Source organism: Chenopodium quinoa, unplaced genomic scaffold (genome assembly GCF_001683475.1).
Source record: "Chenopodium quinoa cultivar QQ74 unplaced genomic scaffold, ASM168347v1, whole genome shotgun sequence".
Taxonomy (NCBI): Eukaryota; Viridiplantae; Streptophyta; class Magnoliopsida; order Caryophyllales; family Amaranthaceae; genus Chenopodium; species Chenopodium quinoa.
The window spans coordinates 489,737-502,831 of record NW_018742815.1 but is presented as its reverse complement, the minus strand read 5'-3'; the positions used below and the strand labels follow the sequence as shown (position 1 = coordinate 502,831).

General features: G+C 35.9%; 2 protein-coding genes across 2 annotated transcripts; one reads left to right on the top strand and one right to left on the bottom strand.

Annotated features, from left to right (window-relative positions):
- Positions 1 to 987: 987 nt before the first annotated feature.
- Positions 988 to 6,780, top strand: LOC110725574 (calmodulin-binding receptor-like cytoplasmic kinase 3). The gene is made up of 7 exons (XM_021905035.1): positions 988 to 1,290; positions 2,146 to 2,853; positions 3,081 to 3,397; positions 4,757 to 4,916; positions 5,004 to 5,093; positions 5,627 to 5,925; positions 6,168 to 6,780. The coding sequence occupies exons 2-7, from the start codon at positions 2,538 to 2,540 to the stop codon at positions 6,372 to 6,374; spliced, it is 1,389 nt and encodes a 462-aa protein (XP_021760727.1). The 5' UTR covers positions 988 to 1,290; positions 2,146 to 2,537; the 3' UTR covers positions 6,375 to 6,780.
- LOC110725573 (putative chloride channel-like protein CLC-g) lies at positions 6,696 to 12,850 on the bottom strand. Its single transcript, XM_021905034.1, has 7 exons — positions 12,499 to 12,850; positions 12,171 to 12,371; positions 11,888 to 12,065; positions 10,805 to 11,067; positions 10,259 to 10,528; positions 8,992 to 10,120; positions 6,696 to 7,828 (listed from the first exon to the last, which is right to left on the bottom strand). Exons 1-7 carry the CDS (start codon positions 12,645 to 12,647, stop codon positions 7,697 to 7,699), a joined length of 2,322 nt encoding a protein of 773 aa, XP_021760726.1. The 5' UTR covers positions 12,648 to 12,850; the 3' UTR covers positions 6,696 to 7,696.
- Between the last annotated feature and the right edge of the window lie 245 nt (positions 12,851 to 13,095).

The following is a 13,095-nucleotide window of genomic DNA, read 5'->3' as shown; positions in this document are numbered from 1 at the left end:
AATCCTTGTAATATAACATTCAACTTTGAATGAGAATAACACATTGTTCTTTTTGTTTCCTTTTGTTCTAACAAAAAGGCAAATGTAATTATAAGATTAAGACTAGATGCAAAATTGCAAATGTATAGACTAAAGAAACAGTTCAAACCACCCCTTTGTTGAATTGTTGGACACTTTAAACTTTTAAAGTTTTGAACACAATGGTAATTAGCGTACATAAGTAACAACTTTCATTGATGCAAATTTGCTATGCCATTGTACGTCAATATGTCATACTACCTCCGTTTATTTTTAGTTGACGCGTATTTTTTTTTAGGAAGTTTTTTTTTTTAGTTGACACATTTTCTTTTGGAGTAACTTTTTTACCTTGTATTTACAAGCTACCCCACTTATTTTTTTCATTCTCTCTCACTTTTTCTCATAATCATCTCCTTAATATATGTGCCTAAATCAAACGCGCCAACTAAATAGAAGCGGAGGAAGTACATCCTTGAGATTTAGCCTTGTTTTTGGTTGCTTGCTAGAGATTCGAATAAGGGTCTATTCAGTTTAGCTTAATTTCAGTTTAGTTTAGCTCGAATCAATTCATTTCATTTCAGCTCCTAATTTCCTTCTCTCATAAAATATTTATTTCAGTTCTATTTAGTTCAACTCAGCTCCAATTAGTTCAGTTCAGTAAATGTAAACAGACCCTAAGAGAAGTTTTATTCGCTCAAACTATGTTCAAGCTCGATAATGGGTGCTCTTCACATAGACTATTGAATCTCACTTCTCACCTACAACTCAAAAATCTAATAGTAACTTGAAAATTTGTCTCTCCGTATTATTTAATTAAATATCACTTCTCAATCTCACCTACAATTTAAAAGTGTAATCGTCGAACTAGTCAGATAAAGAATGGAAATAATACCCTCTCCCTACGTGAACATTCACCATCAATCATTTGCACAAGGAGAAACAAAATGATGGAAGTGAATATACCAAATCAAAGCCTAAATCTTGCGTGAATTAAACTTTCTTAATTTCTCCACCAACAGTCAAAATATTCCAACTTGACTTAAAAATAAAAAATCAAAAATTTGCGTCAACAGCCAATTGGGTGTTGCATCAACCATAACCCCACCTCCATTTCCAGCTATTTGCCTCCCTTAAAGCTTTTCTCCAAGTCACTCTTTTCTTTCTTCTTTCTTCTTTCTTCTTCTTCTTTATCTTCTCTCTTTTTAGACTCTTCAAACAACAAAAATTGTTCTTGATTTTCTCTCTTTCTCTGGTCAGCCGCCTCTTTTTCAGGTTTATTTCTATCATCCATTTTCACTTCTTTATTATTGCTTGTCAATTAAATGTGAAACTTGATCCTTAAAGTTCAATGTTTTGGATACTTTTGTACATGGGTTTGTCTCAAATCATGATTTTGAGCACTTTTTGCTGTCTCTTTTTAGGATTTTGTATATGGGTTTATCTTAGATTTTGATTCTGAGCATCTATTGTGTTGGAATTTGATCAATAATGCTAGTTTTTGTGTTTGATTTGGTGTATTTTATAATTTGTTTAGGTATGTTGGGTGATCATGGTTTTTGCATTTTTGTTCAATTATGAGATTGGACTTTAATTTTGGATGTATGTCCTTAAATGGGGTTTTGCAATCATTTGTGTGCTTTCAATCATGAACTCTTTTAGGTAATTAGATGTGATTCTCATACCTGTAATTATAGCTGGTGGTTTTTTATAGTTCAAAATGTTATCTATTTTAGTTTATATTGAGTTTGTTGGCTGATTAAGCCCGGCCTAGCTAATCTCGAGGGCCGGGCACGTGGGGCGGAGGCATTGTTATTGTTCTAGCTTGCAGGTGATGATGAGGCATTATTAAGTTGGGTGTTTACTATAATGAGGTGGTTGATGTAAGGTGTTTTCAGTCTGGCTGCTTATGTGTACATGTTTAGCAAGTGGGTAACATGAAATTCTGTATTCTTAATAGGATATTATAGTTTGTATTAACATTAGATTTTATATGATTGAGCTGTTGAGCCATTATAATTTGTTTTAACATGTGATTTTGCTTACTTTTGAGATATTGCAATATAATTTAGCTTATTTTTCAAAGTTTCCCCCTAGCAGTCTGACTTTTTTGGGGTTTCTTGGTCTCAGCTTAGCTCCCGCGGCAGAAAGATCAGATTGTGGGTGTAAACGACAGTCATCAGCCATCGATCTTCATCCATTTCCTCTGTAAATTGGCTTTTTTTTTTTTTTTTTACTGCAACAAGCTGCAGATCTTGGCTCTTTAATGATTAACTAAAAAGAGGGGGCATTGCATACTCTAGTGAGAGACCTTCTATTCAATTTCAGCTGTAGCTGTCCTGCTGTATATTTCCATTGACCTTGCCAGTAGCTGATTTTGTACTGGTGTTTTTGGTTCTTTATTAAAATTGTTGTTAGGTGTATATGTGGAGCTTTGGGGACTATTGTGGTTTGTAAATCCATTCTTTTATTTAAAATGAGTGTATGAAAAAGCAATCAATTACAAGTTGCGGTCACCAAGTATGGGTAGCCATTGTACATTAAAAATTCTGATATGCATCATATGCGTATCATTTTGTATTCAATGGCTGCAAGTCTTTGCCGTTGATGTTTCCTCTGGGGCTGGAAGGAAACTTCTCCGAGATGAAATAAAAGAAGAAGAAGCCACACCACCTGCGGCTCATTTACAAAAAGACCAGAATGGCTACCATTATTCAAAGCTTATGGCCATGGCTGCACCTGGAGTACTAATTTTGGGCTGTGTTTTAATGTGGCCATGCTGTAATCCTAAGAAGAAGGATATTCACTCTGCTGATTCGCATAGGGATTTAACTGCAAGTAAGTTTTTATTATCTGTGATGGCTAAATTACCACCAAGTATTTCTTGCCGGATTGTTTTGTATCTAATCAATGCCCAATGACATATTGAAAAGTTTCCATCTTTGCTTGTATATGTCATATGCTGATTCAAATAATCTTCTATGTTATGTTTATTGTTAACTGTAAAAGAAATACAGAGCATTATAAGTTTGTCAGATGGCTGACTGTTGATGATTCTGTTGCAGTGGACTTATCATCCTCCTTTGAGGCAAATCCAGAAAATGTTACTGCCAGTCCATGGCGACATGCACCACCTAGTCCCTCCCCATCGCGATTTCCACCATCCAGTCCAAATCCATCGCGACACCCTCTGCCTAGTCCTCGATATGCAATGTCCCCAAGGCTCGATAGGTTTGGATCAGTTCATCTTAATTTCAGTCAGATTGTAAAGGCTACACATAGTTTCTCATCATCCTTTAAGATTGGTGAAGGTGGTTTTGGAACCGTATACAAGGCCCAACTACCTGGTGGACAGTGGATTGCTGTAAAGAGAGCTAAAAAGGTATGGAATCAAGAATTTTTTGTAAAATTTATTTATTTATTTTTAATGAATCCATATCTTGCAGCATTATGTACTGAGAAGCCTTTTTTGTGAATTAACTTGTTCTTGAGGCTCAACCCCCACAAAAAACTTGGGAATTTAATCTAGAAATAATTGTACCTCGGACTTGAATATACCTCTGCAAAATTTAAACAGGATACTTAGATGACTTATTTTAAGTCAGAATTCATTTTACAGTACAATTCTGCTCACATTGAATTCAGACGTAGTAACTAAGTACATGTCTGGTTTTAAGGTGAATTTTTATGACCTCAAAAGATCAAGATGGTTGAGACTTGAGATTGATGCATGTCTGATTATTTTGTTGTATAACTTTGACAAACATTCCTAAATTTTAGCTGACAATTATATGGATAGGATTAGTGAAGTGGGATAAAGTTTGATCTCCACAGTCCCGAAGAATACCTTAGAGTTTGTTATAGATGCGAGGATATGATATTACCCTCAAGTTCTTTCTTGGCATGCCTTGCAAATTACAAGGAATATTTGACATCGATGATGTGAATTTTCTTTCATCTCCTCATCACATAGGGCCCCCCTCCCCCCTCATGATGCAACTAAAAAAGACGGAGGAAGCATGTAGTAGAAGATGGTTATTGTGTATTGATCTATTGGATTAAGGTTCAAATTAAAACAGTCTCTCTATAATCGTAAAGGGAAAGGATTGCCGATTGGTGTACATAAAACCCAAGGCAGGAGCCTCTTATAGTTATTGGGATAAAGTTATTTGATGGGTTGAGTTTCATGTCTATTCTTTACACTTTGAATTTTCCATTCCTAAACGAATAAGAGACAAAACTGTACCATTCAAATTTTTAAATGCAACGCCTTGGAAGCATGTGTGTTGTAGGCAACCCTTTGTTTGGTTATGTCTAATTTTCTACTGTCATGTAATTCAGTATATAAGCCTAACAGCCTGTCTCTTTCCATTGGCCCTCCGCCGAATTATATTGCAGTTGCTATGAATTGAGTGTAAAATTAGTGTATTAATCTGGCAACAAGCACTTTCACTTAGTCTTACCCCTTTATCCTTGCAGTGAGTAATTTTTTTTTTTTTTTTTAAATAAAATTATTTTTGTGTTGTTATGAAGAGTGTAAATTTAATAAATGGTCTTAGCAACAAGCACTTTTACGTGCTTTTGGCCCTTTATCCTGGCAGCAGAATACAACTTTTTTTTATGTTATCAAAAGTGTAAACTTAGGTTAATCGGCCATGACTGTGAACGCTCCCACGTTTAGTTATGTCCCTTTATCCTGGCAGTAAGCTAATTTAAGAACTTGCTTTTTCCCTTGCCACAGGAACACTTTGATTCTGCCGAATTCAACAGTGAAGTCGAGATCCTATCAAAAATTGAGCACCGCTGCCTGGTCAGGCTGCTTGGATATGTTGACAAGGGAAATGAACGGCTTATAGTTACCGAGTACGTTTCAAATGGAACTCTCAGAGAACATCTGGATGGTAAGATTAATTCAGGAATATGATACTTCATCATAAATTCATTACTTGGAAGTGTAAATCTCATGTTTAAGATGTTATATTTGACAGGTGTGCGGGATAGAATTCTGGATTTTAAGCAGCGTCTTGAGGTTGCAATAGACATTGCACATGGTTTAGCGTATCTTCATCTATATTCAGGTAAGAAAAACCATTGTATTTATAAATCTTGTTTTCCCTTCAATTGTGCTAAAGTTAAATGCTTTAGAAGAAGTAAAGAACTATAGTGTATCATATAAGCACATAAAGAAACAATTCTAATTGGTGGAACCTGCTCATTTTAAGTGTATGTGTATTTTTGTTGAATATTGTATTGGATATATCTTCTCATTCTTCTGTCCATCTACAAATACAAATTAATCTAATTTATTAGATTTCAAATTCGGGAACTTGAATGTTACAAAGCAAAAACCTGGTATCAACAAACGAGCGGATCTGTTCTTGACAATTCTTTCTAGATGGGGGGGGGGGGTGTTGGGTAAAATACCGATAATTATTCTAGGTTTTCAAAATGTGGTCTTAGAGATGCAATCAATCAGTGTGTCCTGCATCATATTGTTGCATGTTCACATCATGTAGTATGGTCATTATAGATTGCTTGTCATGTCCGTCCATTGATTTCTCTTTTCCTTGCAACATTCTCATTTCTGATCGTTGGTTGCTGATCATTATAGAGAAACAAATCATCCATAGAGACGTGAAGTCTTCCAACATTCTCTTGAATGAGAATTTAAAGGCCAAAGTTGCCGATTTTGGATTTGCAAGAGTTGGTCCTGCTGAGGGTGAGCAGACTCATATTTCAACCAAGGTCAAAGGGACTGTCGGATATCTTGATCCAGAGTATATGAAGACCTATCAGCTCACCCCAAAAAGTGATGTTTACTCTTATGGGGTTTTGCTTATAGAAATTCTGACTGGACGTCGTCCTGTAGAACCCAAAAGACCTATTGAAGAGAGGGTAACCATCAGATGGGTAAGCCTCTTTTTTTTCTTGCCAGATTCTTTTGGTTCTGTGATAGTTTGACTGACAACTGGAACTTGCCTTTGCATATATTCGCGTTAATTATCAACCTCATAAATCTTTGAAGTGTCCCTTCATCCCGACCCCCTACCCCCCTTTCCCCCTCACCCCCCAAATTAACTCAGGATGTTATGTGGAAGATGTGCAAATCCCAATATCCTAAAAATGACACCTTTTAAAAAAACATTCTGCAGGCTTTCTTTAACTACAATGAAGGTGATGTGCTGAGGCTGGTGGATCCACTAATGAATGAACGCGTAGATGTAGAAATACTCAAGAAGATCTTTTGTTTAGCATTTCAATGTGCTGCACCCGGAAAGGCTGATCGGCCAGATATGAAATCTGTTGGGGAACAGCTGTGGGCTATGAGGATGGAGTATCAGAGGTCAAGACGAGGGTAGATGATGAGGGATTTTCATGCTTCCTACTTCAACGTATAATGGTGCATTCCCTCTTCTCACACATTTGCTTCATGGTGAGAAGTAGCTTGATCTGTATGCTTCAACATTTATCGAAACACAAGTACCATTCATTGGGATGTTATGTTACATTATACGAGTATGGAAATTTGCTGCTTCAATAGAGTCCTCTAGTGTCTGATAATATGTAAAATAACGATTACAAAGGGTGCACCTAAGCTACTCATTTTTTTGTATGCCTAATGGTCAAAATCTGTATGTAACCCGACTTCGACAAATATGGGTTTTTTTGTATACCTATTGTTTTTTTTTTTGGTGGTGCAAACCTAATGGTCATTTGTAATTTGACACAACTTCTTTATGAATGATTGAATGTTTTATAAAACTACTCTAGTTTGTTTTTATTAGTTGATAACCTTTTGCACGATTTTTATATTATTTAAGGATCGAAAGAGAATGAAGTCAAAATCTATATGTAACCCGGCTTCTACAAATACTAAGTAGCCAAAACTTTGACAAATATGGATTTTTTTGTATACCTTATGTTTTTTTTTTTTTTTGGTGCAAACTTAATGGTCATTTGTAATTTGACACAACTTCTGTATGAATGATTGAATGTTTTATAAAACTACTTTAGCTTGTTTTTGTTAGTTGATAACCTTTTGCACGATTTTATATTATTTACGGAGTGGAGAGAGAATGAAGTCAAAATCTATATGTAACCCGGCTTAGACAAATACTAAGTAGCCAAAACCAACACAAAAAAATTAAGTATTACTCGTATTATTATTTGTGCTCCAATGGTTAGCTACTACTAGCTTGTTATTTAGATGAGCCTCACTTCTTATATTTATCATTATGTATTATTTATTAATGATTTCATCAACGAAAATGAACATTTAGTTAATATAATATGTAATCAGCACAAAGCAGTTGAACGTGGTATTGCTATTCATTACCATGATCAAGAATAATGAGTAGTACAATGGCCATCAAAAGAATGCAAAACTAAAAAAACCCTTTGCATTTCCTCTTTACAAAATATCAGAACTTCAGAAGGAACCAGAAAAATGCCATGAGTGATCAACAACTTGTAAACATCTTTCTCCATCCTTCAAAAAATGCACATCCAGCCATCAAGGCTGCAGCGTTAAGGTTCAATTCCAGCCTTGGTTACCTTCAACCACATGGAATGAGTCGATAATCTACAGATACTGAGAATTACAAGTTTTCGCTTAAGCTAGCTATCTATAACTACAAATCTGAACAAAAAAAGATGTCTTCCAATTTATGGAAGATGATGCCTAAAAGAATTTCGCAAAGGGAGTAAGCTGAAATCTTAACCGTTTCCTCTTATTCACCAGTGAAGGATGCAAACTGAGTATGTGATCTGGCATAAAATCATGTCTTGTCAACATCCCCACAACAGGTGGTCTCTGCACCAAGTCGTAAAATTCAGTTAAAAACATTAGAACACAAGTAGTAATAAACAGAAACTATTCAATTCATCCCAATTTTTGAGTTCTTGCCCAAGGGATTAGTTGTCACATGGTCCCAGGCTACAACTTAGCGTGTTTTTGGATGGAAACTGTGACAAACTAATGAACATGCAGTTGAACCACAAGGAAAGGATCCTCCATAATCAAAATTCGTTGTTTAACTTTTTTCGAAAGAAAATGGGCAAACATCTAACTACTGGATACCTAGCACTTCAAAAAATGATAACATTATGAATATACTTTTTATACAATGCAGGTGCGAAAACAAGATTGTTATACTGTGAAGTTACTGAAGTGTTAAGTTAGAGTGAATGTTTCTTTGACACAGCAGAGACGAAACTTAAAGATGTTTATACTTTGAGCATTTATGAAAGTCCAATATACAAAATAAAGCTTATGGGAATCTACAAGTTCAAGCTGATGATCATAAGGTCATTATGCTCTTTTATTGGGAAATATTGATATTCGTCTATCATCTCTTGTTAACATATCCTCTGTCTAATTCAGCCATGAAATTGCTAGTTCAAATTACACTAACATAATGACAACTATTTAAGGATGGAGGAAGTATAAGCAACAGAAATTTGATTGCACAGTGAGATATGGGAAACATATCTGGGACTTAAAAAAACTGCTACTAAGCTGAGATTTTTTTTTTTTTTTTGACCAATATTTTTTGACCCATACTAAGCTGAGAAATTTAAAGAGCATATATTCACCAATATTTTTCCTAGCAAAACTGACTACTTTCCAATGTTTGCGAGCCCTACCTAGTCCCCTCATCCACGGGGAGTGTTTTCCCACTACGGGGGTTGTAACAAGTGAAAAGTTCACCAAAAGAAGTGGACATATGCAATTCGACCAAGTACCCCATAGAAAGGACCAACTATGTAATTAAGATGTTTTCTTTTCAAATCTTCTGCAAGGATGATGCAATTTGAGTATGGAGGTTTTAGCTTAAATATTTATTGATGGTTTTTAAAAGCTTGTATTTTTTTTGTTGGTGGGCTGGCATTTGGGGGGGGGGGGAGCTACAATCGATAATACACTAAATATAATCTCTGGGAAAGTGGGGACAAAGAGGAGAACAAGCAACTTACATCAGCTGTCGTTGGTACCACTAGCATGTGCCTGAGACCAACTTCTCGGAAAAGTACAAGAGCCTTTGCTAGGGACATCGTCTCCACAACTGTATAGGGTGAAGTATTTGTAAATGGACGAAGATCAACAAACATCTTCAATTCTTCGTCTGTAAATTCAACATCTTCAATGTCATCAATACTGCTGGACCCACCTTTTGCAAAGTCCACAGAAGAGAACTGCTCAAGTACATCAGCACCAGCTGACACTGGTGCAAGAACAAAAGCTTTCTTCTTCAGCAACACAATAAGATGAGCTCGAAGGATTAAGCCGAACAGAACAGGACTTGCAGATTCTTCTGGTTCATTGAGCACAGGAAACCCGTTGTGTCTTGATCTTTTAAGAGAATCAACTATATTTCCTACATTTTCGATCCCACGGAAATACTCAAGTGGCTCAGTAATTACATCAGCTACATTCAGTTGCCTCATGTATGGCTCAGCATGGGTTTCTAGGTAAGGGAAGCCCTTCAGCTTCATCATGATGTCATATATATTGGCATTAAAACTATCAGCCACAGTCTTAGAGACAAGTAGAACTAACATTACAAGAGGCAGTAGCAACAGATTATTGGTTAGTTCAAGAAGTATAACACACAATGAGACCGTCATTCTCATAGACCCTCCAAGAAATGAAGCAGCACCCAGCACAGCAAAGAGACCATGGTTCAGACTTGACTTTGAACCAATCAACATCCCAACATAACGCCCAAACGATGCACCCGTCACAATAACAGGTATGAAGAGACCAGAAGGGAGCACAATAGCATAGCTAAAAATGCTTAAGAAAAAGCAAGTTACAAAATATATAAGCATGGATGTGCCATGAAATTCAGAATCGGTGCTGTGACGAAACAGGTTTCGAATGGCATCATCATTTGTGTTGAAAATCAAACTGGCAAGATCATTGTAGTGTCCCGGTGCACACTGGAATTTCTTGTAGTTACCAGATCGGCCTATAGTAGGACAAGCCTCAGGTGAATCACCTGAACAAGGTTGGCAAGCTACAAACCATGGAAGTCCAAACAGAAGGCAGGAGGTGAATAAAGAGACTATACAAGCAAGAATTATTTGGCATACAATGCCTTTCCTGAAAATGTAGATCAAACGGAGGTCAACAACAACAACAAAGCCTTAGTTTTAAAATGATCAAATCAACCATAACCAAAAATCAAATTTCTGTCTTCAATATTAGTTTTAATTATTGGTAAGAACAAGCAGGACTTACCTGTTAATAAAATTGTAAAGTCGAAGAACCTTTTCTAGGATGAAATTATACAAGGCTCCTAATAAGCCCCCTATGGCTCCAAGCAGCAGCACATATGGCACGTCATTGAGGTAGTATACCACATTTTCTTTAGTGACATTAAACATTATCAAACCACCAGTACCAAAGAGTCCACACTTGCCACTGTAACACAAATCCATGAAACTTCGAAGCATGATAGCAACAACTGCTGTACAAAAGAATGCTCTCCACATGAGTGCACTTCTCCACCTGAAGATTGGAATAATAAGGAAAAGTTAGTCAGAAAAGCAACCCCAATATCTGAAAATATGCTCATCCAAGTGAAGTAGAGAAATGTATAGTAGAGTTGAGGGCTTTATAATCATCTAGAAACTCTGAATCTAGCCCACATTGAAAAGCATGTTATAATACTAGCTTGGATACTAAAGTACACTTATATAACGGGATAAGTAAGACGGACTGACATTAGAGAACAAAAAGATAAGAGGGTTTCAAGAAACTGAACAATAGAAGTATCCACAATACCAAGAAGCCATTTCTTCCAAAGCAAATAACACACCACCAACAGGAGCACGGAAAGCGGCAGCAATTCCAGCAGCGGTACCACATGTTACAAGATCTCTCCTATCTCGATCATTTTTGAAATAATGAAGCCATTTCCATGTCAGACCATACTTCTTTGATCCACCCTGACCGAGCAACGAAGCAACACATGAAGCCATGTGCACCATGGGGCCTGCTTTTCCAATCATAAGGGAAGCTGAAACAGCAGTGATGCTGCCAATAATCTGTAACAAAAATGTTTTATGTGAGAAAAAAGTTCCATATAAAACCAAAAGTGATATTGAACAGAAAATACACACAAATCCAAGTAAGCTCTACATTCCTAGCTTTATCCTCAAAAAGAGGTAATATCTCTGTCCAAACTCATTAATAACAAGCTTAAGGAAATAGAGTTTACGTAGAAAAAAAATGTGAAGTAGAACCATGCTAGGAATTAGCTCCCGAACAGTAAGTAAGCAAGCTAATTAGACAGAAAAGGATAGCTAAGAGGGATAAGTTGTATTATCAAACTGATTGTTCAACAATACAATGCCTTCTTTGGAGAGGAAGGTGCTCTCCACAAGTCAATAACAGACTTCTCAACAATATTCAACATGATGATTATTCCTCCTAATGAGGTCTATATATAGAAAGACTCTCCTAACAAACTCTAGCTTATTCCCCAAGTCACTAATAATAGACTATGACTAATATGCACTTCAATTTTTATTATTCAAGATACAATGTGAGCATGCTACAAGTTGAAACTATTTCCATTTACATTCTTTCCAAACTAACTAGGTACCACACAAGTCTTGATTGGTTGAAGGAAAAGGTGCTTCTTCTTGCTGAAGCAATATACAATATTCCAATGCAGAATATGTAGCAGACTGCAGACTAATAGTCATCATACATGCCTCCAAGATATCAAAATGAAGCATCAACAAGAAATTATCTAATTTGCATTTATGTCAAAATAGCTCAAATGTTCATGAAGAGTGATGCAAAATCAATACAATTACTTCAGTTGAACAATCTAGCATCAATCCTAGTGAATTTTCTAACCTTAACTATCAAAGTCCTTGGAGAAAAAATGTCAGGTGCATCCACACCATTCAAGTAAGCCTTAACTTCAGGTATACCTGACCCAGCAGCCTCCGGCGACACAAGTGCAGTAAACAATGATGCAAATAGAGTTAACCCAAGATTACAAGCTGTAAACACCAAAAATGCTGACAAATGCCTACATTAAAGCAACAGCATTACAGTAAAAAATTTGATCAAACAGTCCAAAATCACAAATCTTAAAACCAATTACTAGTATAATGTAAATGATAGAGAAATTAACCTGTTATACAACATCATATTGGAAGTGATAACAAATTTCTTCCCAGCTATATTCTCAATACCAAGATTATGGAAGAACCCTATTAGACTGACAATTAATCCAATAAGAAAACACAATGCCCATTTCATAAACATGTATTGATATATCTGAACCTTCCCTCTACTTCTCCAATCTTGCTTGAAAAAATCATTCTCAATAATTCTGCAAATAACCACCAAAAAAAATTCAATCTTTACAAACAATCATACTAATAACCAAAAACCCAATACCCTCTATAATTATGCCAAAACCCCAGAAATTAAAACCCCATAAAATTAGATAAACATACTCATAATCAAGACTTTCAATTGGACAAACATTGACACCAACAAGAGCAAGTTGAGAATTGGTGTTGTTGAGAGAGAATCGACGCCTAGAGGGATTCACAAGTGGCTCAGTGAGTGATTCTTCATCTCCTCCATTAATGTGTGATGTCATTGTTGAAGCTTTTGCTAGAATTTCACAGCAAAAAATTCAAAAAAAAAAAAAAAAAAAAAGAAAAAACAAAACAAAACAAAGATTTGCAGAATATCCAGGAAACTGAAGCCGTAGAATCAAATTTTGGGAATTTAAAGGGGTTGATCAAGTAGAGAAGACACTTGCGTACTAAAAGACAAAGTCGTTGAATATTACTGACTATATTTTTTTAACCAAAATTGAGGAAGCAAATATAGTGTGTACGAGGCGGCCTTGGTTAGGGTCTATTCACCTTAGTTCAGTTAGTTCAGCTCGGTTCAGTTTTGTTTAGTTCAATGTGAACAGGACTTTAATCTCTATGATAAATAAGTTTCAGTTATCAATTATCATGAAGTAAAAGTAGCGTTTTTACTCAATTTTCATCACATAAGTTACACTTTTATCCCCATGATTTACAGACTTGTTTATC

Bases quoted from the DNA above. Each gene is read 5' to 3' on its own strand.
- LOC110725574 (XM_021905035.1), top strand. From the start codon at position 2,538: ATGGGTAGCCATTGTACATTAAAAATTCTGATATGCATCATATGCGTA. The intron at 4,917-5,003 runs GTAAGATTAATT...TATATTTGACAG, and splicing joins TCTCAGAGAACATCTGGATG to GTGTGCGGGATAGAATTCTG. The intron at 5,926-6,167 runs GTAAGCCTCTTT...AACATTCTGCAG, and splicing joins AGAGGGTAACCATCAGATGG to GCTTTCTTTAACTACAATGA.
- LOC110725573 (XM_021905034.1), bottom strand. From the start codon at position 12,647: ATGACATCACACATTAATGGAGGAGATGAAGAATCACTCACTGAGCCA. The intron at 11,068-11,887 runs GTTAGAAAATTC...TTTTTGTTACAG, and splicing joins CAAGGACTTTGATAGTTAAG to ATTATTGGCAGCATCACTGC. The intron at 7,829-8,991 runs GTAAGTTGCTTG...GACTTGGTGCAG, and splicing joins TGGTACCAACGACAGCTGAT to AGACCACCTGTTGTGGGGAT.